Source organism: Electrona antarctica (genome assembly GCF_951216825.1).
Source record: "Electrona antarctica genome assembly, chromosome: 6".
Lineage (NCBI taxonomy): Eukaryota > Metazoa > Chordata > Actinopteri > Myctophiformes > Myctophidae > Electrona > Electrona antarctica.
The window spans coordinates 55,891,339-55,918,463 of NC_136811.1; the positions used below are offsets into that span (position 1 = coordinate 55,891,339).

A 27,125-nucleotide genomic window follows, 5' to 3' on the forward strand; every position below is an offset into this window, starting at 1 on the left:
CGACCTGGGCCATGGCTCAGTGGTCCAGGCACCTTGGCTGGTAATCCAGTCTGGCAGTGTGCCACGGGTTCGACTCCCGATCCCGACAGCCTTTACTGCATGTCTTCCCCCCATCTATCTCCCCATTTCCTGTCAGCCTACTGTCTGTCCCTCCATAAAACATATAAAATAAAGGCGAAAGCCACAAAAAAAAACATCTGATCTGACGTAATGAAATCACACCTGGATGTGATTTCACAACTGGCTTTTTTTGTGCAGAGAAAATGACCATGGTTGCTACGGTCATCCAGTTCACCCGGGTGTGATTTAATTACGTCAGAAATTATTTTGAACATAGCAACCATGCTCATTTTTTTCTGCACACAAAAGCCAGTTGTAGGAGTGGTTTACACCACTCAAAAAGAGAGAGACCGGCAATGTGGCAATGGACTGGATGCCAGAAAGTGGAAAGAGGAAGAGAGGGAGGCCAAAGAAGACCTGGAGACAGACAGCTAAGGAAGACCTATTCAAGCCAGATGGGTGTCAGCTGGAACGGAGCAGGAAGGGTCGCCAGAGACCGGAGCAAATGGAGAGGACTCGTCGCCCAATGTTCTGATAGGAACGGGAGGAACTAAGTAAACTAAGATATAAGTAAGTCTGGGGGGTCCCTGGAACTACATATTTTGAGATGGGGGTCCGTGGCCCAATAGAGATAATTCTGGGGGTCCTTGACATGAAAAGGGTTGAGCACCACTGACATAGAAACATAGGGTTGAGCACCACTGACATAGAAACATAGGGTTGAGCACCACTGACATAGAAACATAGGGTTGAGCACCACTGACACAGAAACATAGGGTTGAGCACCACTGACATAGAAACATAGGGTTGAGCACCACTGACATAGAAACATAAAGGGTTGAGCACCACTGACATAGAAACATAGGGTTGAGCACCACTGACATATAAACATAGGGTTGAGCACCACTGACATAGAAACATAAAGGGTTGAGCACCACTGACATAGAAACATAGGGTTGAGCACCACTGACATAGAAACATAGGGTTGAGCACCACTGACATAGAAACATAGGGTTGAGCACCACTGACATAGAAACATAAAGGGTTGAGCACCACTGACATAGAAACATAGGGTTGAGCACCACTGACATAGAAACATAGGGTTGAGCACCACTGACATAGAAACATAGGGTTGAGCACCACTGACATAGAAACATAAGGTTGAGCACCACTGACATAGAAACATAGGGTTGAGCACCACTGACATAGAAACATAAAGGGTTGAGCACCACTGACATATAAACATAGGGTTGAGCACCACTGACATATAAACATAAGGTTGAGCACCACTGACATAGAAACATAGGGTTGAGCACCACTGACATAGAAACATAGGGTTGAGCACCACTGACATAGAAACATAGGGTTGAGCACCACTGACATAGAAACATAGGGTTGAGCACCACTGACATAGAAACATAAAGGGTTGAGCACCACTGACATAGAAACATAAAGGGTTGAGCACCACTGACATAGAAACATAGGGTTGAGCACCACTGACATAGAAACATAGGGTTGAGCACCACTGACATAGAAACATAGGGTTGAGCACCACTGACATAGAAACATAGGGTTGAGCACCACTGACATAGAAACATAGGGTTGAGCACCACTGACATAGAAACATAGGGTTGAGCACCACTGACATAGAAACATAAAGGGTTGAGCACCACTGACATAGAAACATAGGGTTGAGCACCAATGACATAGAAACATAGGGTTGAGCACCACTGACATAGAAACATAGGGTTGAGCACCACTGACATAGAAACATAGGGTTGAGCACCACTGACATAGAAACATAGGGTTGAGCACCACTGACATAGAAACATAGGGTTGAGCACCACTGACACAGAAACATAGGGTTGAGCACCACTGACATAGAAACATAGGGTTGAGCACCACTGACATAGAAACATAGGGTTGAGCACCACTGACACAGAAACATAGGGTTGAGCACCACTGACACAGAAACATAGGGTTGAGCACCACTGACATAGAAACATAGGGTTGAGCACCACTGACATAGAAACATAAAGGGTTGAGCACCACTGACATAGAAACATAGGGTTGAGCACCACTGACATAGAAACATAGGGTTGCGCACCACTGACATAGAAACATAGGGTTGCGCACCACTGACATAGAAACATAGGGTTGAGCACCACTGACATAGAAACATAGGGTTGAGCACCACTGACATAGAAACATAGGGTTGCGCACCACTGACATAGAAACATAGGGTTGAGCACCACTGACATAGAAACATAAAGGGTTGAGCACCACTGACATAGAAACATAGGGTTGCGCACCACTGACATAGAAACATAAAGGGTTGAGCACCACTGACATATAAACATAGGGTTGAGCACCACTGACATAGAAACATAAAGGGTTGAGCACCACTGACATAGAAACATAGGGTTGAGCACCACTGACATAGAAACATAGGGTTGAGCACCACTGACATAGGAACATAGGGTTGAGCACCACTGACATAGAAACATAGCGTTGAGCACCACTGACATAGAAACATAGGGTTGAGCACCACTGACATAGAAACATAGCGTTGAGCACCACTGACATAGAAACATAGGGTTGAGCACCACTGACATATAAACATAAAGGGTTGAGCACCACTGACATAGAAACATAGGGTTGAGCACCACTGACATATAAACATAAAGGGTTGTGCACCACTGACATATAAACATAAAGGGTTGTGCACCACTGACATAGAAACATAAGGTTGAGCACCACTGACATAGAAACATAGGGTTGAGCACAACTGACATAGAAACATAGGGTTGAGCACCACTGACATAGAAACATAAAGGGTTGAGCACCACTGACATAGAAACATAGGGTTGAGCACCACTGACATAGAAACATATAGGGTTGAGCACCACTGACATAGAAACATAAAGGGTTGAGCACCACTGACACAGAAACATAGGGTTGAGCACCACTGACACAGAAACATAGGGTTGAGCACCACTGACATAGAAACATAGGGTTGAGCACCACTGACATAGAAACATAAAGGGTTGAGCACCACTGACACAGAAACATAGGGTTGAGCACCACTGACACAGAAACATAGGGTTGAGCACCACTGACATAGAAACATAGGGTTGAGCACCACTGACATAGAAACATAGGGTTGAGCACCACTGACATATAAACATAAAGGGTTGTGCACCACTGACATAGAAACATAGGGTTCTTGACATGAAAAGGGTTGAGCACCACTGACATAGAAACATAGGGTTGAGCACCACTGACATATAAACATAAAGGGTTGAGCACCACTGACATAGAAACATAGGGTTAAGCACCACTGACATAGAAACATAGGGTTGAGCACCACTGACATAGAAACATAGGGTTGAGCACCACTGACATAGAAACATAGGGTTGAGCACCACTGACATATAAACATAAAGGGTTGAGCACCACTGACATAGAAACATAGGGTTGAGCACCACTGACATAGAAACATAGGGTTGAGCACCACTGACATAGAAACATAGGGTTGAGCACCACTGACATATAAACATAGGGTTGAGCACCACTGACATAGAAACATAGGGTTGAGCACCACTGACATATAAACATAGGGTTGAGCACCACTGACATATAAACATAAAGGGTTGAGCACCACTGACACAGAAACATAGGGTTGAGCACCACTGACATAGAAACATAGGGTTGAGCACCACTGACATAGAAACATAGGGTTGAGCACCACTGACATAGAAACATAGGGTTGAGCACCACTGACATAGAAACATAAAGGGTTGAGCACCACTGACATAGAAACATAGGGTTGAGCACCACTGACATAGAAACATAGGGTTGAGCACCACTGTTCTTCCCACTGTCAGTGTGCATTGTTGCCACCTAGTGGTGGTTTTCTTACAGTTTAGTTTGCACCATGTGATGTTTTTGACCCTTCTAGCTTGCCATAGTTTAGTGTGTGTTCAGTCTATGCAGGACAGCAGAGGAGAGAACATGCTAGATCCTGTTCTTTTGGCAAGCCTTTTGAAGTATATGATTGTAAGCATATTTCTGTTGATTTCTTGAAGTGTTGTTTTGTTGTAGTCTTCTGTTGGTCTATTTGGTGATGTTTATCCATCCATATGATTTGAAGCTACACTACATGAAGCAAATATTGATGTTTATGTTTGGAGCTGGCTAAACTAATCAACCTCATTTGTTTGCTACAACTGCATGTAATTTAGGTACATTACATTATATATGGTGGCAGCTTTTGTATGTTTTTTTCTTTTCTATTGAAATATGTTGTTGTTTTGACATATTCATATTACAGAGTGCATATTTTTCTGTATTTTCTTGTTGCAGTTTTACAACTTATCCAGTGGCAATAAACAAGACTACTGCAAATCGTTTGTGCTCATTGGAAAGACTGTTCGCTATCTGCCAAACTAGCCTGCTAATTCACCACTAGGGAGGGCAGAAAAACCACTGACATAGAAACATAAAGGGTTGAGCACCACTGACATAGACACATAGGGTTGAGCACCACTGACATAGAAACATAGGGTTGAGCACCACTGACATAGAAACATAGGGTTGAGCACCACTGACATAGAAACATAGGGTTGAGCACCACTGACATAGAAACATAGGGGTTTGAGCACCACTGACATAGAAACATAGGGTTGAGCACCACTGACATAGAAACATAGGGTTGAGCACCACTGACATAGAAACATAGGGTTGAGCACCACTGACATAGAAACATAGGGGTTTGAGCACCACTGACATAGAAACATAGGGTTGAGCACCACTGACATAGAAACATAGGGGTTTGAGCACCACTGACATAGAAACATAGGGTTGAGCACCACTGACATAGAAACATAAAGGGTTGAGCACCACTGACACAGAAACATAGGGTTGAGCACCACTGACATAGAAACATAAAGGGTTGAGCACCACTGACACAGAAACATAGGGTTGAGCACCACTGACATAGAAACATAGGGTTGAGCACCACTGACATAGAAACATAGGGTTGAGCACCACTGACATAGAAACATAGGGTTGAGCACCACTGACATAGAAACATAGGGTTGAGCACCACCGACATAGAAACATAAAGGGTTGAGCACCACTGACACAGAAACATAGGGTTGAGCACCACTGACATAGAAACATAGGGTTGAGCACCACTGACATAGAAACATAAAGGGTTGAGCACCACTGACACAGAAACATAGCGTTGAGCACCACTGACATAGAAACATAGGGTTGAGCACCACTGACATAGAAACATAGGGTTGAGCACCACTGACATAGAAACATAGGGTTGAGCACCACTGACATAGAAACATAGCGTTGAGCACCACTGACATAGAAACATAGGGTTGAGCACCACTGACATAGAAACATAGGGTTGAGCACCACTTACATAGAAACATAGGGTTGAGCACCACTGACATAGAAACATAGGGTTGAGCACCACTTACATAGAAACATAGGGTTGAGCACCACTGACATAGAAACATAGGGTTGAGCACCACTGACATAGAAACATAGGGTTGAGCACCACTGACATAGAAACATAGGGTTGAGCACCACTGACATAGAAACATAGGGTTGAGCACCACTGACATAGAAACATAGGGTTGAGCACCACTGACATAGAAACATAGGGTTGAGCACCACTGACATAGAAACATAAAGGGTTGAGCACCACTGACATAGAAACATAGGGTTGAGCACCACTGGCATAGAAACATAAAGGGTTGAGCACCACTGACATAGAAACATAGGGTTGAGCACCACTGACATAGAAACATAGGGTTGAGCACCACTGGCATAGAAACATAAAGGGTTGAGCACCACTGACATAGAAACATAGGGTTGAGCACCACTGACATAGAAACATAAAGGGTTGAGCACCACTGACATAGAAACATAGGGTTGAGCACCACTGACATAGAAACATAGGGTTGAGCACCACTGACATAGAAACATAGGGTTGAGCACCACTGACATAGAAACATAGGGTTGAGCACCACTGACATAGAAACATAGGGTTGAGCACCACTGACATAGAAACATAGGGTTGAGCACCACTGACATAGAAACATAGGGTTGAGCACCACTGACATAGAAACATAGTGTTTTTCAGAATGGGTTAAGCCATCAAGGCAGTTTAAGTGTTATCCTTTTAGCAATACTTCTTGGGTAATTGTACTTGCTGTACTGTTTGCAACGTGTTAATACAGTATTTAAACAATAAAAATCACACCCATGTGAAGTGAGGGGTCATGACGAAACATGTCTATTTACACTCGATTCTTCATTCATTGTCAATTAGGGATTTAATGTTCGTGTAGGACAAAGTTTCCTATATTCTCTAAAAGATCAATATAAAAAGTACTGGACAAACACTAGTCTATAGCAATGATTACTATGGATGAAAGAAGTTAGTTAGTTAACCCATTTTGACCTGAGATCAGCCCCCCCCCCCCCCCTGTCAGGTGATGAGAAGCGGCCTGCTCACTCCTCAATGCATTGAAGGAAACATGAGCTCAGTTCCGGGCTCTCCCCAGGTTGGCGGAGGGTAGAGCAACGCCCAGGATTAGAGCTTAGGCAATTGGCAAGGCAAACGGGTTACAAATATATGGGGATAAAAAAAATTTAGAGAGAGAAAACGAAACAAACTAGAAAAAGTGCCCCTCGGGGCACAGGTCTCCACAAGGGCAGGTCAGGTTGTGGCCTCCTGGTGGCGCTATAATAGGCCAATGTGAAAAGGATGCCATTTCTTCATACGCCTTTGATGGCAATTGGATGATTTGAGACATTTTGTTCCAAAAATGTGTTTTGCAAAAATCAACCTGTTGGTGGCGCTATAACAGGCCAATGTGAAAAGGGTGGGATATATTCCTCAGCCTAGTAAGAAAATGTGTGAAAGATTTCACGTAAATTGCATGCTGCGTTCATGATTTGAGGCTTTTGTTCAAAACGGGGCAAACTGTGAAAGCCAATTATAGCCAATTAGGATGGAATATGAAATATCGGACAGATCCGACTTGCGCACATGACCAAAGAGATACTGTGTAACGATTTGTGAGATTTTTGGACAGAATCTGGAGGAGTAATATCAAAAAATGTGTTTTACAAAAGTCGGCCTCCTGGTGGCGCTATAAAAGGCAGATGCGGAAAATGCAGGTCAACAGGACAACAAAACATACTCTCTCCCCATGCCTTCGGCCTGGTGGAGACAACAAAACATACTCTCTCCCCATGCCTTCGGCCTGGTGGAGACAACAAAACATACTCTCTCCCCATGCCTTCGGCCTGGTGGAGACAACAAAACATACTCTCTCCCCATGCCTTCGGCCTGGTGGAGACAACAAAACATACTCTCTCCCCATGCCTTCGGCCTGGTGGAGACAACAAAACATACTCTCTCCCCATGCCTTCGGCCTGGTGGAGACAATAAGTAGGGGTGCTACTGAATCAAAAAACGTTTGAGAACCACTGCTCCATAGGAGTTTAACCTAAATCTTTAAAATGTGGCGCAAACCATTGAATATATATATTTCAGAGCGAACATTTTTAACTAAAATATTTGCTTCATAGGGGGTCCCTGGAACTACATATCTTGAGATGAGGGGTCCGCGGTCCAATAGAGATAATTCTGGGGGTCCTTGACATGAAAAAGGTTGAGCACCACTGACATAGAAACATAGGTTTTTCAAAAAAATGTTAGGATATAGAAGCCTTTTTTTTTTTTTTTTTTTAATCGACCTCAGTTGGGTTAACACGGATACGTACTGAGGCTGGTGTCTCTGACCACCACGGGCCCCCCGGTGGGCGGGGGGGTGGTGGAGGTGGGGGAGGAGGAGGAGGAGGTGTGGCGGGGCAGCGCCGTGCTGCTGAAGTTACGTCTGACGGGAGGAGGGTCTGGAAACACAGACAGACACACAATACAGGATGTGTATACAACGTTCCATAGGCCAGCAGGTCACAATACAAATCCATGTTAATATTTAACTCACTGACCGCCAACTAGCCCCATCTAGTGGTGGCTCAGAGCGCCAGCCGTATGACTCTATGGGCGAGACTCTTTTGAACGCCGATTTGACCGGGAACTTCCGCTGTATAACATCATGTCCCGTGACTGTCTTTCAATCCACCCAAAACATACTTTTTGTAAGCTATAGGATCATATCGTTGAAATGAGCCGCTTGTTTTTGGTCTAAAAAGAAGAATCCGAGATATTAGCGTTCTAAAAATCCGCGTCCCCATAGACAGCATAAGACCAGATATTAGCGTTCTAAAATCCGCGTCCCCATAGACAGCATAAGACCAGATATTAGCGTTCTAAAATCCGCGTCCCCATAGACAGCATAAGACCAGATATTAGCGTTCTAAAATCCGCGTCCCCATAGACAGCATAAGACCAGATATTAGCGTTCTAAAATCCGCGTCCCCATAGACAGCATAAGACCAGATATTAGCATTCTAAAATCCGCGTCCCCATAGACAGCATAAGACCAGATATTAGCGTTCTAAAATCCGCGTCCCCATAGACAGCATAAGACCAGATATTAGCGTTCTAAAATCCGCGTCCCCATAGACAGCACAAGACCAGATATTAGCGTTCTAAAATCCGCGTCCCCATAGACAGCATAAGACCAGATATTAGTGTTCTAAAATCCGCGTCCCCATAGACAGCATAAGACCAGATATTAGCGTTCTAAAATCCGCGTCCCCATAGACAGCATAAGACCAGATATTAGTGTTCTAAAATCCGCGTCCCCATAGACAGCATAAGACCAGATATTAGCGTTCTAAAATCCGCGTCCCCATAGACAGCATAAGACCAGATATTAGCGTTCTAAAATCCGCGTCCCCATAGACAGCATAAGACCAGATATTAGCGTTCTAAAATCCGCGTCCCCATAGACAGCATAAGACCAGATATTAGCGTTCTAAAATCCGCGTCCCCATAGACAGCATAAGACCAGATATTAGCGTTCTAAAATCCGCGTCCCCATAGACAGCATGAGACGGATTTTACATTTCCGTTTTTTTTTTCTTCCCGTTTTTCATTTTTCAACAGACCGCTACCACAGAGTTATGAGCGCATATAGGACACAATTGATCATCGTAATCAATTGATATTAACCCATTCTGGGCGGGAACCCCTTTTGAAAAATAGCAGATCTACAAGCTCATAGCGCGCCACCGAGTGGCGCGCTATGAGCTTGTAGGTCTGCTATTTTTGAAAAATCATGAAAATGTGGTGCAAATTTTTGAATATATATTCTTTCAGAGTGAATGTTTTTAACTCAAATCTTTGCTTCTGGGGGGGTCCCTGGAATAACATATTTTCAGGTGGGGGTCGGTGGCCAATTACATACAATTTTTGGGGGTCCTTGACACAAAATATTGAGCACCACTGATACAGAAACATGAGGTTTTTCAGAAAACTGTCAGGATTTTGAAGACATTTTTTAAAATTTCGACGTCAGGTCTAAATAGGTTAATGTGTACCTGCAGAGCGCGGCCCGGGGGGCGTGGCCCTGGTGGTGGTCGGAGGGGGCGTGTCCCTGCTTGGGGGCAGCGGGGCCAGCCTGGCCGCGGGGGGGCAGCCCAGCAGCGTGGCGAGCCGCAGCGGGCCGGGCTGCTGCTGCGGCCGGACGGCGCCCGCCCCGCCCCTTGCCGGGCCGCCGCGCCACGCCAGCGGCTGCAGGCGCACGAAGCGAGCCACCACCGGAGGAAACAGGCTGTTGAGCGCCCTCTGGTGGCCGTCGGCGTGGGCCTCAAACACCTGCAGGGAGGAAAACGAGGAGGGCAAAGAAAAGGGTTACTCGTTTCACCGGTGGAGATTATTTTGACGGCACATTTTTTAGATTTTAGTTTTTTTTTTTTTTGTCATGGTCTTTGGAATGAAACTTCATTTGTGACTAAATTTGACTGAGGGACTGCCATTGGATTTTTTTTAATTTTCGTTTTTTTCATGTCATATGAAAGCAGGGAATCATAGCTTCAAATTGACATATTGGTTGTTCAGTTTGACCCTCCAGTTTTGGAGATATAGAGTAATGTCTTGCAGAGAAACAGCGAGTTGAGAAAACAGGCGTGAAAGGTTCACTTCTGTGGTCTCTAACATTACACCTGCTACATGTTTAAGCATTTAGTGCATATTTACATGTCTTCTGTGGTCTCTAACATTACACCTATAGCTACATGTTTAAGCATTTAGTGCATATTTACATGTCTTCTGTGGTCTCTAACATTACACCTATAGCTACATGTTTAAGCATTTAGTGCATATTTACATGTCTTCTGTGGTCTCTAACATTACACCTAGCTACATGTTTAAGCATTTAGTGCATATTTACATGTCTGCTGTGGTCTCTAACATTACACCTATAGCTACATGTTTAAGCATTTAGTGCATATTTACATGTCTTCTGTGGTCTCTAACATTACACCTAGCTACATGTTTAAGCATTTAGTGCATATTTACATGTCTTCTGTGGTCTCTAACATTACACCTATAGCTACATGTTTAAGCATTTAGTGCATATTTACATGTCTTCTGTGGTCTCTAACATTACACCTAGCTACATGTTTAAGCATTTAGTGCATATTTACATGTCTTCTGTGGTCTCTAACATTACACCTAGCTACATGTTTAAGCATTTAGTGCATATTTACATGTCTTCTGTGGTCTCTAACATTACACCTATAGCTACATGTTTAAGCATTTAGTGCATATTTACATGTCTTCTGTGGTCTCTAACATTACACCTAGCTACATGTTTAAGCATTTATTTCATATTTACATGTCTTCTGTGGTCTCTAACATTACACCTACTACATGTTTAAGCATTTATTTCATATTTACATGTCTTCTGTGGACTCTAACATTACACCTAGCTACATGTTTAAGCATTTATTTCATATTTACATGTCTTCTGTGGACTCTAACATTACACCTAGCTACATGTTTAAGCATTTATTTCATATTTACATGTCTTCTGTGGACTCTAACATTACACCTAGCTACATGTTTAAGCATTTATTTCATATTTACATGTCTTCTGTGGACTAACATTACACCTAGCTACATGTTTAAGCATTTATTTCATATTCACATGTCTTCTGTGGTCTCTAACATTACACCTAGCTACATGTTTAAGCATTTATTTCATATTTACATGTCTTCTGTGGTCTCTAACATTACACCTAGCTACATGTTTAAGCATTTATTTCATATTTACATGTCTTCTGTGGTCTCTAACATTACACCTAGCTACATGTTTAAGCATTTATTTCATATTTACATGTCTTCTGTGGTCTCTAACATTACACCTAGCTACATGTTTAAGCATTTATTTCATATTTACATGTCTTCTGTGGTCTCTAACATTACACCTAGCTACATGTTTAAGCATTTATTTCATATTTACATGTCTTCTGTGGTCTCTAACATTACACCTAGCTACATGTTTAAGCATTTATTTCATATTTACATGTCTTCTGTGGTCTCTAACATTACACCTAGCTACATGTTTAAGCATTTATTTCATATTTACATGTCTTCTGTGGTCTCTAACATTACACCTAGCTACATGTTTAAGCATTTATTTCATATTGACATGTCTTCTGTGGACTCTAACATTACACCTAGCTACATGTTTAAGCATTTATTTCATATTTACATGTACATTTCAGCTCTGACACTTATTTCAGACATGCTCTAGTATGTGAAGAGTCTGCCTGTGCTATAAACTCATTTTAAAAAAATGTGCGCGATGGCAGGCTCTCAGTCAAATCTGGTCACATTTAGTTTTAGTAATACACTCGATTGCATGCTGAAAATAGCAGATCTTTAGTTGCTGCGAGAGTGAGGTCTAGCAAACACCAACTCGGGACTCCTGGATCGCTGCCCTCCACAATTTCCTATATCCAACATCAGGTTCTTGAGCTCTGCAGTGTTGTCAGCCAAGCTGTCGCGCCGCAGCACGTCTACATAGGTGGTACGCTTCTTTCCCCTCCTGGCTTTTCCCTGGGTTGGCTCCCATAGGGTCAATTTAATTGCCTCAAGTTCTGGGTGCCTGACGCAGTGCCCTGCCAGCCTCATCCTTCTCTCTCTGACTAGATCTACAAGCTCACAACGCGTCACATCTAGCTTTAGGTTGTTTAGGCATTTGAAACCTTAAGTCTTAGTCTAGCCATTCAACAGTGGGCCTCAAACCCCTGGGGAATAGTGAGTCCCACCATACACAGTATAGGCCTCAAACCCCTGTGAAAGAGTGAGTCCCACCATTCACAGTATAGGCCTCAAACCCCTGTGAAAGAGTGAGTCCCACCATTCACAGTATAGGCCTCAAACCCCTGTGAAATAGTGAGTCCCACCATTCACAGTATAGGCCTCAAACCCCTGTGAAATAGTGAGTCCCACCGTTCACAGTATAGGCCTCAAACCCCTGTGAAATAGTGAGTCCCACCGTTCAACAGTGGGCCTCAAACACCTGTGAAAGAGTGAGTCCCACCATTCACAGTATAGGCCTCAAACCCCTGTGAAATAGTGAGTCCCACCATTCACAGTATAGGCCTCAAACACCCGTGAAATAGTGAGTCCCACCATTCACAGTATAGGCCTCAAACACCCGTGAAATAGTGAGTCCCACCATTCAACAGTGGGCCTCAAACCCCTGTGAAATAGTGAGTCCCACCATTCACAGTATAGGCCTCAAACACCTGTGAAATAGTGAGTCCCACCATTCAACAGTGGGCCTCAAACACCTGTGAAAGAGTGAGTCCCACCATTCACAGTATAGGCCTCAAACACCTGTGAAATAGTGAGTCCCACCATTCACAGTATAGGCCTCAAACACCCGTGAAATAGTGAGTCCCACCATTCACAGTATAGGCCTCAAACACCCGTGAAATAGTGAGTCCCACCATTCAACAGTGGGCCTCAAACCCCTGTGAAATAGTGAGTCCCACCATTCACAGTATAGGCCTCAAACACCTGTGAAATAGTGAGTCCCACCATTCACAGTATAGGCCTCAAACACCTGTGAAATAGTGAGTCCCACCATTCAACAGTGGGCCTCAAACCCCTGTGAAATAGTGAGTCCCACCATTCACAGTATAGGCCTCAAACATCTGTGAAATAGTGAGTCCCACCATTCAACAGTGGGCCTCAAACCCCTGTGAAATAGTGAGTCCCACCATTCACAGTATAGGCCTCAAACACCTGTGAAACACGCTGTAAAATCAGCCATATAAGGCCTGACAAAATGACATTTTTCCTCGACAAAATCAACTGTAGATTTAGTCTTTTGATATTTAGTAGACTTAACTCACAGATTACTAAAAAATGACTAAAACTGAATGAAATTTGATTAAAAAGTCTATAACAAAAACAATGCTGTCAAAATGAAGACTGGGAACAACGCAAAGGTAAAGTTACTCATTCACAGAGTATACGATCCTCATAAAACATAAACATAGACGTACACACACACACACACACACACACACACACACACACACACACACACACACACACACACACACACACACACACACACACACACACACACACACACACACACACACACACACACACACACCACCTTCAGTCATTACATGAGTTCAGTGACAGTAAAAGAAGCCTCACTGTGCGTGTGTACAAAAGAGGTGTAACTGAACGGACAGACCTCATGCTTCCTTCAATGCATGAGGAGTCCAAGTTCTTTTCAATGAAAGAGCTGCAGAGACAGTTGGACCGCTGTATCGAAACAAAATGGTCATGACCGAAAGAATAAGGTTGCGAATACAAGCGGACAAAATGTATTTTCTTCGACGGGTGGCTGGCATCTCCCTTAGAGACAGGGTTCAGTCACGCGAGAGAGACTCGGAGTGGAGTCGCTGCCTCTTCGCTTGGAAAGGAGCCAGCTCAGGTGGTTCAGGGCATCTGGTTAGGATGCCTCTCGGGGGTCTCCCTAGGGAGGTCCTCGAGGCACGTCCCACTGGGAGGAGACCCCGGGGCAGACCAAGGACCACGTCCCACTGGGAGGAGACCCCCGGGAAGACCAACGACCACGTCCCACTGGGAGGAGACCCCGGGGCAGACCAAGGACCACGTCCCACTGGAAGGAGACCAAGGCGCAGTTGGAGGAAACACATCGACTCACTGGCCTTGGAACGTCTCGGGATCCCCCAGGAGGAAGTTAACACCCTCCGCGCCATTGCCGACGATTAAAGTCAATTGAAGCCTAATTTTGATAGTGACGCTTATCGCCATTGCCGACGGCCTCCGGCAATTGAGCTTTTATAGCGCGTTCGATTGCTCGAGCCAAAATGCTACTCACGTTAGCCGGTTAGCTAGCTGTGTTGTTAGCACAGAACTGGATCGCCCATCTTAGATCGTCGTCGCCATAAGCATCCATTCTATCCATTTCTTTCAATCGCCTGTAACTCCTATTCCTTGTCCCAGATGGCATTTTTGGTCAAAACAGCGTTTCTTTGACGGCACAGAGCTGACAATCTAGAGCTCTCCGGAGCTCCGGCCTGGATTCACTTTGTAAACAAGGCCCATCCAGCTGTGTGAAAACTCCTAACGTAGGACTACCGGTTGTGGACCGGAAATGGCGGATTTTCAAAATAAGAGCTCAAATTAAAAAAATGCTGGCGTGAATTAGATCCTAATTTTTCAATAAATGATAGCGGTCTAAGTGTTAATAATGTTGCTCTGGAGAGGGGAAGTCTGGAGCTCTCTGGTGGAGCTGTTGCCCCCGCGACCCGACTACGGATAAGCGGTTGAAGACGGATGGATGGAAACAAAATGTCCGACTACCTTGGTTTCTTTACTGGGGGCGTCTTTGTAGACCTTCCAGGTCTTCCGGTCTTTGCTGAACTGAAGACTGTAGGACTCTATGTAGAAGTCTTCTGAACCCTCCGTGATTATACCTGCAGGACAGAAACCACAATGTAGGGCATTTAGCCCACCTGCCGCCGAACACATGGAACACGAGAACCTATTCTTTATAACCTCTCCGCCAAACACAGCTTTCTCGGGTTTGAATTGTTTAATCGCTTTTTGATCTGTTTCGATGGGTAGCTGATCTTGCTACCGCTAACGATATTCTGGGACAACAACACAACACACAACCGGCCATTTTGAAGATGCGCGCGCATCCACTTCCATTCTAAGCCCTGCAGTAAAACCACTGTATCTCAAAAACGACATTCCGGTGGCAGTTTCTGGGCCAGACAAGCGTTTTCAACGGCCTGTAGCAGGCGCTGTGATACTCGCGGTCGGCTTTATCCACCATCGACCGAGAGAACAACAACCGGTGAAGACAACACACACATCAGTTTGTCACAGGAACACGGAATTACGGATATTTGGATCTTCAAAGTAAGTGTCACGCGCGATAAAACCCTGGCAGTACGCGATTGATAGATGAATTAATGCTAGCGCTAAATGGGTTAGCAGACGCTCTTAACCCATTTAGGCCTGATGTCGAAATTTAAAAAAAGTATTTTTAAAATGTATTTTTTTCTGAAAAACCTCATGTTTCTATATCAGTGGTTCTCAATATTTCATGTCAAAGACCCCAAAAAATGTATACAAATGTAATATGCCACCGAATATGCCACCGACCCCCCATCTGAAAATATGTTGTTCCAGGGACCCCTCCAGAAGCAAAGATTTGAAAGAATATATATATATATATATATATATATTCAAAGATTTGAGGCACATTTTCATGATGTTTCAAAAATAGCAGACCTACAAGTTCATAGCGCGGCACCGAGTGCCGCGCTATGAACTTGTAGATCTGCTATTTTTCAATAGCTAAAGCATATCAGTGACTATACTTACAGTAAGCAGGAACAAAATACCTGGTAATACATCAAATACATCAAAATTGTCGTCTATATAATGAACTAGGCATAATTATACTAGTGCTATGTCTACATGAAATGCTATCTAAGTTACATTAAGTTGAGCCTTTGCATTCGCCTGTAAGGTCGTCGAGGCTAGGGCAAGTGCTACGGGCTAAGATGGAGTCTGAAGAGGTGGGTTTTCAGACTACGGCGGAAGGTTGGGAGTGAGTCTGCAGTTCTGATTGCAATAGGAAGTTTATTCCATACTTTTGGAGCCAGAAGGGAGAAGAGTTTGGGGACGTGTGGAGCGTTGTAGGACTAAGGCTAAATGGTGTGTTGTTCAAAAGATTAAGACTAAGAATAAATCCTTTCTGGCGTAATTAACATTGCATTAAAGGACCACTTCACTTTTCAACCTATCTTCATATTAGTGAGGGGTCCTCACTAATAACAGATTAATCGCCCAGGACGAAGTTCTTTGTCCTTTCTATTAGTAACGCCCGACGCTCAGGACGAAGTATTGTCCTAAAGACGAAGTTTATTGATACGAGAACAGATCGCCTGGCTGTATAGCCCAGGCGCGCCTGCTGGGCTCTCCTCGGTGAGGCGCAAGACTGAGACGTCATCAACAAACTCCCTCCTCTGTTTAGCTGATGAAAACGAAAATCTTAAAACGTTCATAAATCGCGATCTAAATCATCCCGTCTTTTTCTGAAAAAAGATCCTGTGTTAGACGGCGCTCCGTGGTCCAGTCGCTAGTCTCGATAGATTTATTCTTGTCTCCCGTTGTTGTCGATCGATTCTAAAGTGCTGTGGCTATTGTTAGCTGCTACACAACATCATGAACTTCCGGCTGGTCCGTCCGGAAAAGGCGTCCGTGTTTATAAATCGACTGGGCGCATGAATGTAATGGATTAAATAGTTCCGGGCAATTAAAGTGTTAATCATGATAAAATGGCACCATTCTTGTCTACTCGGTCTGTGTCTCATATAGGAGGGCTTTGGGCAATTCAGAAACCCGTCCACCAGTGACATCATCGATGGGGAATCCAAGCCAATAGAAACTGCAGGCTTTCTAGTCCTGTAAAGTTGCAATGCGAAAATGGAAGCCATCGTTCTCACGATAATAAAAATCTAAACATTTTTGTAAAAAAACATCTTGTTTAAAAAGAATCTGCCTAACGATGTCACTGGAAGACGGGTTTCTGAACTGCCCACAGCCCTCCTATGAGACACAGACTGAGTAGAAAAAGATGGTGCCGTTTTATCATGATTATTAGCGAGGACCTATTATATGAAGATAGGTTGAAAAGTGGTGAAGTGGTCCTTTAAGACTAAGACTAAAATACTAATATATTAAAGCTGCCATAAGCAATAATATGTAAAAATCTTAATGACTTTTTCATAACTAGGACCAAACCTGTTATGATGTATTTATCCGCTAGCTCCAGCACCGTGCCCTCCGTCTGTCCGGGGGGGAACCCAGCACGGGAGTCTGTGTTCTGGGGGGAGCGGTGTAGCGTCGCACCCGTCCCCTCCCAGAGAGGAGAGGAGCCGTTCCAACCAGCGGCAGGCAGCTCACTGTTGCATTCTGATGGAGGGAGGGAGGGAGAGAGAGAGAGGGAGAGAGAGAGAGAGAGAGAGAGAGAGAGAGAGAGAGAGAGAGAGAGAGAGAGAGAGAGAGAGAGAGAGAGAGAGAGAGAGAGAGAGAGAGAGAGAGAGAGAGAGAGAGAGAGAGAGAGAGAGAGAGAGAGAGAGAGAGAGAGAGAGAGAGAGAGAGAGAGAGTATCACAGAACTCTATCACCACTAGCAGTAGTCATTTGATTTTAAATAATTACACAGGAACATCTGTTTCTGTGATCAGTTGTACCTTTTTTGAAGAGCAGCTTCTTTTCTGACAGTGATCCCCTGACAAAGGAATAGAAATAAAAATACAAATTAATCACACCCGTGTGAAGTGAGGGGCGCTCTCTTATCAACATACATACATCATCGTACATACATCATCTAATTCCGGCCAATCACAATTTGCGTCCTCTCCTTCGTCTTCAATGTTTGTGTTTACCACAAACAACTCAAAAGTGATTTGTGCCACATTTTCACGATTTTTCAAAAATTGCAGACCTACAAGCTCGTAGCGCGCCAGATCTGCTATTGCAATAGCTAAATTATAACAATGTTTAAAACACCAAAAGGGGTTCCCGCCCCAAAGTGGGTTAAACTTTCAGAGTGACGCATTAGGCCTACATTACCTGGGTTATAGCTTTACATCTTGTGTTGAATGTTGACATTATTAATCAGAAAAAAGGCTACAGTAGGCTATTTAAAAGAAAAATCACACCCATGTGAACTGAGTGGTGAAAGGTCTTATATAGCCTGATCAGCTGTGGTCACTGACGTAATGTCTCATTCCGGCCAATCACAATGCACCATGCTCATTTTTTGACGCACAGACAGACAGACTAACAGAGCCAGTTGTAGGAGTGGTTTACACCACTCAATAAACACTAACACGTGAAATGCTACGATAAGGAAGCAAGGATTCGGCCGTGATGTCACTGCTATGCAACCAGGAAGTAGCACACTAAGAGCTGCAGCAGCAGAAACAGCACGCCATTATGAGGGAATCGGCAGTGATGTGACATCACTGCCGATTCCTTGGGCATGTGACGAATTTAACTTGTCTCCGCTGTTGAGAAGCACCGCAGCTCAGCTGCTGTTTATGACATTGTGCAGTGGCTCAGCTTCTGTTTATAACATCGTGCAGTGGCTCAGCTTCTGTTTATAACATCGTGCAGTGGCTCAGCAGCTGTTTATGACATCGTTCAGTGCAGCTCAGCTTCTGTTTATGACATCGTGCAGTGGCTCAGCTTCTGTTTATAACATCGTGCAGTGGCTCAGCAGCTGTTTATAACATCGTGCAGTGGCTCAGCTGCTGTTTATAACATCGTGCAGTGGCTCAGCTTCTGTTTATAACATCGTGCAGTGGCTCAGCAGCTGTTTATGACATCGTGCAGTGCAGCTCAGCAGCTGTTTATAACATTGTGCAGTGGAGCTCAGCTGCTGTTTATAACATCGTGCAGTGGCTCAGCTGCTGTTTATAACATCGTGCAGTGGCTCAGCAGCTGTTTATGACATCGTGCAGTGGAGCTCAGCAGCTGTTTATAACATCGTGCAGTGGATCAGCAGCTGTTTATAACATCGTGCAGTGGCTCAGCAGCTGTTTATAACATCGTGCAGTGGCTCAGCAGCTGTTTATAACATCGTGCAGTGGATCAGCAGCTGTTTATAACATCGTGCAGTGGCTCAGCAGCTGTTTATAACATCGTGCAGTGGCTCAGCTTCTGTTTATGACATCGTGCAGTGGCTCAGCTTCTGTTTATAACATCGTGCAGTGGCTCAGCTTCTGTTTATAACATCGTGCAGTGGCTCAGCAGCTGTTTATAACATCGTGCAGTGGCTCAGCAGCTGTTTATAACATCGTGCAGTGGCTCAGCTGCTGTTTATAACATCGTGCAGTGGCTCAGCTGCTGTTTATAACATCGTGCAGTGGCTCAGCTTCTGTTTATAACATCGTGCAGTGGCTCAGCAGCTGTTTATGACATCGTGCAGTGCAGCTCAGCAGCTGTTTATAACATCGTGCAGTGGCTCAGCTTCTGTTTATAACATCGTGCAGTGGCTCAGCAGCTGTTTATAACATCGTGCAGTGGCTCAGCTGCTGTTTATAACATCGTGCAGTGGCTCAGCTGCTGTTTATAACATCGTGCAGTGGCTCAGCTTCTGTTTATAACATCGTGCAGTGGCTCAGCAGCTGTTTATGACATCGTGCAGTGCAGCTCAGCAGCTGTTTATAACATCGTGCAGTGGAGCTCAGCTGCTGTTTATAACATCGTGCAGTGGAGCTCAGCTTCTGTTTATAACATCGTGCAGTGGCTCAGCTGCTGTTTATAACATCGTGCAGTGGAGCTCAGCAGCTGTTTATGACATCGTGCAGTGGAGCTCAGCAGCTGTTTATAACATCGTGCAGTGGATCAGCAGCTGTTTATAACATCGTGCAGTGGCTCAGCAGCTGTTTATGACATCGTGCAGTGGAGCTCAGCAGCTGTTTATAACATCGTGCAGTGGCTCAGCAGCTGTTTATAACATCGTGCAGTGGCTCAGCTTCTGTTTATAACATCGTGCAGTGGCTCAGCAGCTGTTTATAACATCGTGCAGTGGCTCAGCAGCTGTTTATAACATTGTGCGGTGGAGCTCAGCTGCTGTTTATGACATCGTGCGGTGGAGCTCAGCTGCTGTTTATGACATCGTGCGGTGGAGCTCAGCAGCTGTTTATGACATCGTGCAGTGCGGGTGCGCTGATTAAAAAAAAAGGTCACCCACCCGCGTTTTGTTGCGTCCCTCCGCGTACCCGTTAACTTCTAAAAGTATATTTACCCACCCGTTCCCACCCGTCAAACTCGGGTACCCACGGGGTGTCCGCCTGTACTCGACCCGGTGCAGGACTCTGACGCGCGCACACACACGCACACACACACACACACACACACACACACACACACACACACACACACACACACACACACACACACACACACACACACACACACACACACACACACACACACACACACACACACACACACACACACACACACACAGGGGTACGTACATCTTGGACAGGATCCCGTTGGCGAAGGCCGCCTCGTATCTGGTCAGGCTCCGCCCCCGGCTGACGGTGACACGACCTCCCACGCTGTCCGGCGTGACGCCGGCGTGGACCGCCGCCTTGCAGAGAGGAGACGTCTGATTGGACAGAACGATTCAATTAGTGGACCGACGACGCCTTGCACAGAGGAGACGTCCGATTGGACAGAACGATTCAATTAGTGGACCGACGAGGCTTTGCACAGAGGAGACGTCTGATTGGACAGAATGATTCAATTAGTGGACCGACGACGCCTTGCACAGAGGAGACAATTTTTTGGGCCGGGGAATTCTTCAAAATAAAAGGCGCTAGACTGCCAGCAGATATGGCAGATATTACTCTGAAAAGCCTCTCCCTTCCGTTCCTCCCCCCCCCCCCCCCCCCAAAAAAAAACAAAAAAAACATAATCTTCCGTTCTTACCTCACGCTGGTCACGCTAAAGTCTCTCTAGAAGTGGTTATATTCCAAACGAGAGGCATGCTGAAGTCAGAAATGAAGACAGAACACTGTTCTTTTGGTCAAACCCATGGAGAGCTCCCTAGATTAGGCCACGCAAAATAATACATTGGTCTCCAGTTGCCGACAGACTCCATTAAATATGCGCGACCCAAATTGTTTTATTGGCCTTTGGTGAAAAAAAAATGAAAAAAAGAAAGTCAAAATCCGACCGAGTCAAACCAGATAGCCAATAGCTCTCTGCTTCAAAACACGAGTTCATGTTTCAGCTTTATTACTTGAAGATTTTCTTTTACATTTGTATAAGGCTGTCAAAGTTAACGCACGCAAATTCCTTTTAACGGCGTCAATTTCATTGGCGCGCGATTGACGCAACGCACGGTGACGTTTGAAAGAGTGCACGCCATGCATGTTGCCTCCCTCTCTCCCTCTCTCTCCCCCCTCCCTCCCTCCCTCTCTCTCCCTCTCTCTCTCTCTCTCACTCCGCTCTGATCATTCAGTCATTCAGCAGCAGTGCACCAAGCAGGCAGGCTGAGCTAGTTGTCTTTCACCCAACACTGTCAGTAGCTCATTATTCATTACACATTTTGTGCCCAAAACGTCTGTGGACGTCCTGGGTATTACCGCACGTGCATAGCCCAAGACGTCTGTGGACGTCTTTAAAAAAAAAAACAAAAAAAAAGTGTTTTGATTTTTATGATTTTTATGATTTTTTATGATTTTTATTAAAAAAAATCATAAAAATCAAAACACTTTTTTTTTAACACGTGGTGCCAAAGTTTGTGTTTTCGCCATTGAGAATGCATTTGGCGTTTAAATTAAATAACTCAGAAACTATAAAACATTTCAAAGTAAAAAGTTCCAGCATGTGTCTCCACAGTCAGCTGAATTATAAAAAATGTGAATGGATTTTCTAGGTGAAAGTGATTTTGGGCAGTATTGCGTGGGCTCTCAATGTGTTAATTTGCTCCACATGTAAGATCAGATGATCTTTGAATAAGTGGGCATTGGTCAAAAACAAAAGCTCAGACAGTGATGATGATGATGTTGATGATGTAAGCGTCCTGCACGGAGCCAGACTCACTATTAAATGGTACTCACGTCTCTGTAACCTTGCTCCGAGTGGCCCCAGATGTCACCGCTCACGCTACGGCAGCCGGCCGGGCAGTACACGCTGGAAACAAGTAGCTTAGGGTCAGTACACACAAATTAACCTATCATCTGCTAAAGCTGAAAGGTCAGAGGTCATTATCGTTCCGTTATGAAGGACTGGTTTATCTATCGCACTTGCAATGTGATCATTAAAGCCATGTTTTATTTTGGAATCGTACTGGAAATAGAAGTGGTAGCTATGACGAGGAAGAAGCCTTGAAAGTTGACTTGAAAATGAAACAAATAATAATAGAGACGTATTGTATATTGTAATGTGCATTTGGGGTGGCGGAGCGCCCTCTACAGGTACCGGAGCTGCCTCTACAGCCGATTCTACTCTATGGCTCCGAGACACGGACACTTTCAAAGAAACGGTTGGATGGCACTTACACCCGCCTTCTAATGAGAGCGCAAAATCTGTCTTGGAAGAGCCACCCATCGACTAATCTAATATACGGCAGCCTTCCCCTTTGTCCACCAGTCGACCTTGAGGCTTAATCAGGAGTCGTAGTAGCCACAGGATAATCTAAGCGGTGGATATTGCTCTTGTCTTCATGTCTTTATGTATGTAAATTGTCTTGTTCTTTGTGTTAAATGTGTGTACGTATATGTGTTCTGCATACTTGGCTGCTGTGTTGCAAGACAAATTTCAACTGACAATAAAGTACTATATCATATCATATCATATCGTTTCTTCACTAGTCCAGAAGTCCAGAAGAACACAGTTTGCCGGCCATACTGCTACAGAGCTGACAATGAGGTTATATCTTCCCTTCTTCTCTGGAGTCCTGCCCGATACCGGAGCTGAGCTCCGCCAAGTTCCGCCAAGCTCCGGCTGAAATTAAGCGCTGCTCTGGAGCCTCGGAATCCTCCTGGGAGAGTGTGAGGTCATTCAAGCAGTCTCACAGCAGAGAGCAGACTGTCACCGACTGACCTGACCTGGACTACAGACTGTGTGTGGGCCGACTGACCTGACCTGACCTGGACTACAGACTGTGTGTGGGCCGACTGACCTGACCTGACCTGGACTACAGACTGTGTGTGGGCCGACTGACCTGACCTGACCTGGACTACAGACCGTGTGTGGGCCGACTGACCTGGACTACAGACTGTGTGTGGGCCGACTGACCTGACCTGACCTGGACTACAGACCGTGTGTGGGCCGACTGACCTGGACTACAGACCGTGTGTGGGCCGACTGACCTGACCTGACCTGGACTACAGACCGTGTGTGGGCCGACTGACCTGGACTACAGACCGTGTGTGGGCCGACTGACCTGACCTGACCTGGACTACAGACCGTGTGTGGGCCGACTGACCTGACCTGACCTGGACTACAGACTGTGTGTGGGCCGACTGACCTGACCTGACCTGGACTACAGACCGTGTGTGGGCCGACTGACCTGACCTGACCTGGACTACAGACTGTGTGTGGGCCGACTGACCTGACCTGACCTGGACTACAGACCGTGTGTGGGCCGACTGACCTGACCTGACCTGGACTACAGACTGTGTGTGGGCCGACTGACCTGACCTGACCTGGACTACAGACTGTGTGTGGGCCGACTGACCTGGACTACAGACTGTGTGTGGGCCAACTGACCTGACCTGACCTGGACTACAGACTGTGTGTGGGCCGACTGACCTGGACTACAGACTGTGTGTGGGCCGACTGACCTGGACTACAGACTGTGTGTGGGCCGACTGACCTGGACTACAGACTGTGTGTGGGCCGACTGACCTGGACTACAGACTGTGTGTGGGCCGACTGACCTGACCTGACCTGGACTACAGACCGTGTGTGGGCCGACTGACCTGACCTGACCTGGACTACAGACTGTGTGTGGGCCGACTGACCTGACCTGACCTGGACTACAGACCGTGTGTGGGCCGACTGACCTGACCTGACCTGGACTACAGACTGTGTGTGGGCCGACTGACCTGACCTGACCTGGACTACAGACTGTGTGTGGGCCGACTGACCTGGACTACAGACTGTGTGTGGGCCGACTGACCTGACCTGACCTGGACTACAGACCGTGTGTGGGCCGACTGACCTGACCTGACCTGGACTACAGACCGTGTGTGGGCCGACTGACCTGACCTGACCTGGACTACAGACCGTGTGTGGGCCAACTGACCTGACCTGACCTGGACTACAGACCGTGTGTGGGCCGACTGACCTGACCTGACCTGGACTACAGACCGTGTGTGGGCCGACTGACCTGACCTGGACTACAGACTGTGTGTGGGCCGACTGACCTGACCTGGACTACAGACTGTGTGTGGGCCGACTGACCTGACCTGACCTGGACTACAGACCGTGTGTGGGCCAACTGACCTGACCTGACCTGGACTACAGACCGTGTGTGGGCCAACTGACCTGACCTGACCTGGACTACAGACTGTGTGTGGGCCGACTGACCTGACCTGACCTGGACTACAGACCGTGTGTGGGCCGACTGACCTGACCTGACCTGGACTACAGACTGTGTGTGGGCCGACTGACCTGACCTGACCTGGACTACAGACCGTGTGTGGGCCGACTGACCTGACCTGACCTGACCTACAGACCGTGTGTGGGCCGACTGACCTGACCTGACCTGGACTACAGACCGTGTGTGGGCCGACTGACCTGACCTGACCTGGACTACAGACCGTGTGTGGGCCGACTGACCTGACCTGACCTGGACTACAGACCGTGTGTGGGCCGACTGACCTGACCTGACCTGGACTACAGACCGTGTGTGGGCCGACTGACCTGACCTGACCTGGACTACAGACTGTGTGTGGGCCGACTGACCTGACCTGACCTGACCTGGACTACAGACCGTGTGTGGGCCGACTGACCTGACCTGACCTGACCTACAGACCGTGTGTGGGCCGACTGACCTGACCTGACCTGGACTAGACTACAGACCGTGTGTGGGCCGACTGACCTGACCTGACCTGGACTACAGACCGTGTGTGGGCCGACTGACCTGACCTGACCTGGACTACAGACCGTGTGTGGGCCGACTGACCTGACCTGACCTGGACTACAGACCGTGTGTGGGCCGACTGACCTGACCTGACCTGGACTACAGACTGTGTGTGGGCCGACTGACCTGACCTGACCTGACCTGGACTACAGACCGTGTGTGGGCCGACTGACCTGGACTACAGACTGTGTGTGGGCCGACTGACCTGACCTGACCTGGACTACAGACCGTGTGTGGGCCGACTGACCTGACCTGACCTGGACTACAGACTGTGTGTGGGCCGACTGACCTGACCTGACCTGACCTGGACTACAGACTGTGTGTGGGCCGACTGACCTGACCTGACCTGGACTACAGACCGTGTGTGGGCCGACTGACCTGACCTGACCTGGACTACAGACCGTGTGTGGGCCGACTGACCTGACCTGACCTGGACTACAGACCGTGTGTGGGCCGACTGACCTGACCTGACCTGGACTACAGACCGTGTGTGGGCCGACTGACCTGACCTGACCTGGACTACAGACCGTGTGTGGGCCGACTGACCTGACCTGACCTGGACTACAGACCGTGTGTGGGCCGACTGACCTGACCTGACCTGGACTACAGACTGTGTGTGGGCCGACTGACCTGACCTGACCTGGACTACAGACTGTGTGTGGGCCGACTGACCTGGACTACAGACTGTGTGTGGGCCGACTGACCTGACCTGACCTGGACTACAGACCGTGTGTGGGCCGACTGACCTGACCTGACCTGGACTACAGACCGTGTGTGGGCCGACTGACCTGACCTGACCTGGACTACAGACCGTGTGTGGGCCAACTGACCTGACCTGACCTGGACTACAGACCGTGTGTGGGCCGACTGACCTGACCTGACCTGGACTACAGACCGTGTGTGGGCCGACTGACCTGACCTGGACTACAGACTGTGTGTGGGCCGACTGACCTGACCTGGACTACAGACTGTGTGTGGGCCGACTGACCTGACCTGACCTGGACTACAGACCGTGTGTGGGCCAACTGACCTGACCTGACCTGGACTACAGACCGTGTGTGGGCCAACTGACCTGACCTGACCTGGACTACAGACTGTGTGTGGGCCGACTGACCTGACCTGACCTGGACTACAGACCGTGTGTGGGCCGACTGACCTGACCTGACCTGGACTACAGACTGTGTGTGGGCCGACTGACCTGACCTGACCTGGACTACAGACCGTGTGTGGGCCGACTGACCTGACCTGACCTGACCTACAGACCGTGTGTGGGCCGACTGACCTGACCTGACCTGGACTACAGACCGTGTGTGGGCCGACTGACCTGACCTGACCTGGACTACAGACCGTGTGTGGGCCGACTGACCTGACCTGACCTGGACTACAGACCGTGTGTGGGCCGACTGACCTGACCTGACCTGGACTACAGACCGTGTGTGGGCCGACTGACCTGACCTGACCTGGACTACAGACTGTGTGTGGGCCGACTGACCTGACCTGACCTGACCTGGACTACAGACCGTGTGTGGGCCGACTGACCTGACCTGACCTGACCTACAGACCGTGTGTGGGCCGACTGACCTGACCTGACCTGGACTACAGACCGTGTGTGGGCCGACTGACCTGACCTGACCTGGACTACAGACCGTGTGTGGGCCGACTGACCTGACCTGACCTGGACTACAGACCGTGTGTGGGCCGACTGACCTGACCTGACCTGGACTACAGACCGTGTGTGGGCCGACTGACCTGACCTGACCTGGACTACAGACTGTGTGTGGGCCGACTGACCTGACCTGACCTGACCTGGACTACAGACCGTGTGTGGGCCGACTGACCTGGACTACAGACTGTGTGTGGGCCGACT

At 46.9% G+C, this 27,125-nt stretch overlaps 1 protein-coding gene across 1 annotated transcript in view; it reads right to left on the bottom strand.

Annotated features, from left to right (window-relative positions):
- The window catches only part of LOC306925746 (uncharacterized protein), an 89,702-nt gene that overhangs the window by 16,653 nt on the left and 45,924 nt on the right, over positions 1–27,125 (bottom strand). Inside the window, exons 5-11 of the mRNA XM_079504784.1 lie at positions 22,227–22,299; positions 20,634–20,767; positions 17,835–17,872; positions 17,384–17,554; positions 14,927–15,039; positions 9,601–9,877; positions 7,876–8,004 (exon numbers count right to left, since the gene is read on the bottom strand). Coding sequence (XP_079360910.1) covers positions 7,876–8,004; positions 9,601–9,877; positions 14,927–15,039; positions 17,384–17,554; positions 17,835–17,872; positions 20,634–20,767; positions 22,227–22,299 — 935 coding nt within the window. The remainder of the gene's footprint in view (positions 1–7,875; positions 8,005–9,600; positions 9,878–14,926; positions 15,040–17,383; positions 17,555–17,834; positions 17,873–20,633; positions 20,768–22,226; positions 22,300–27,125) is intronic.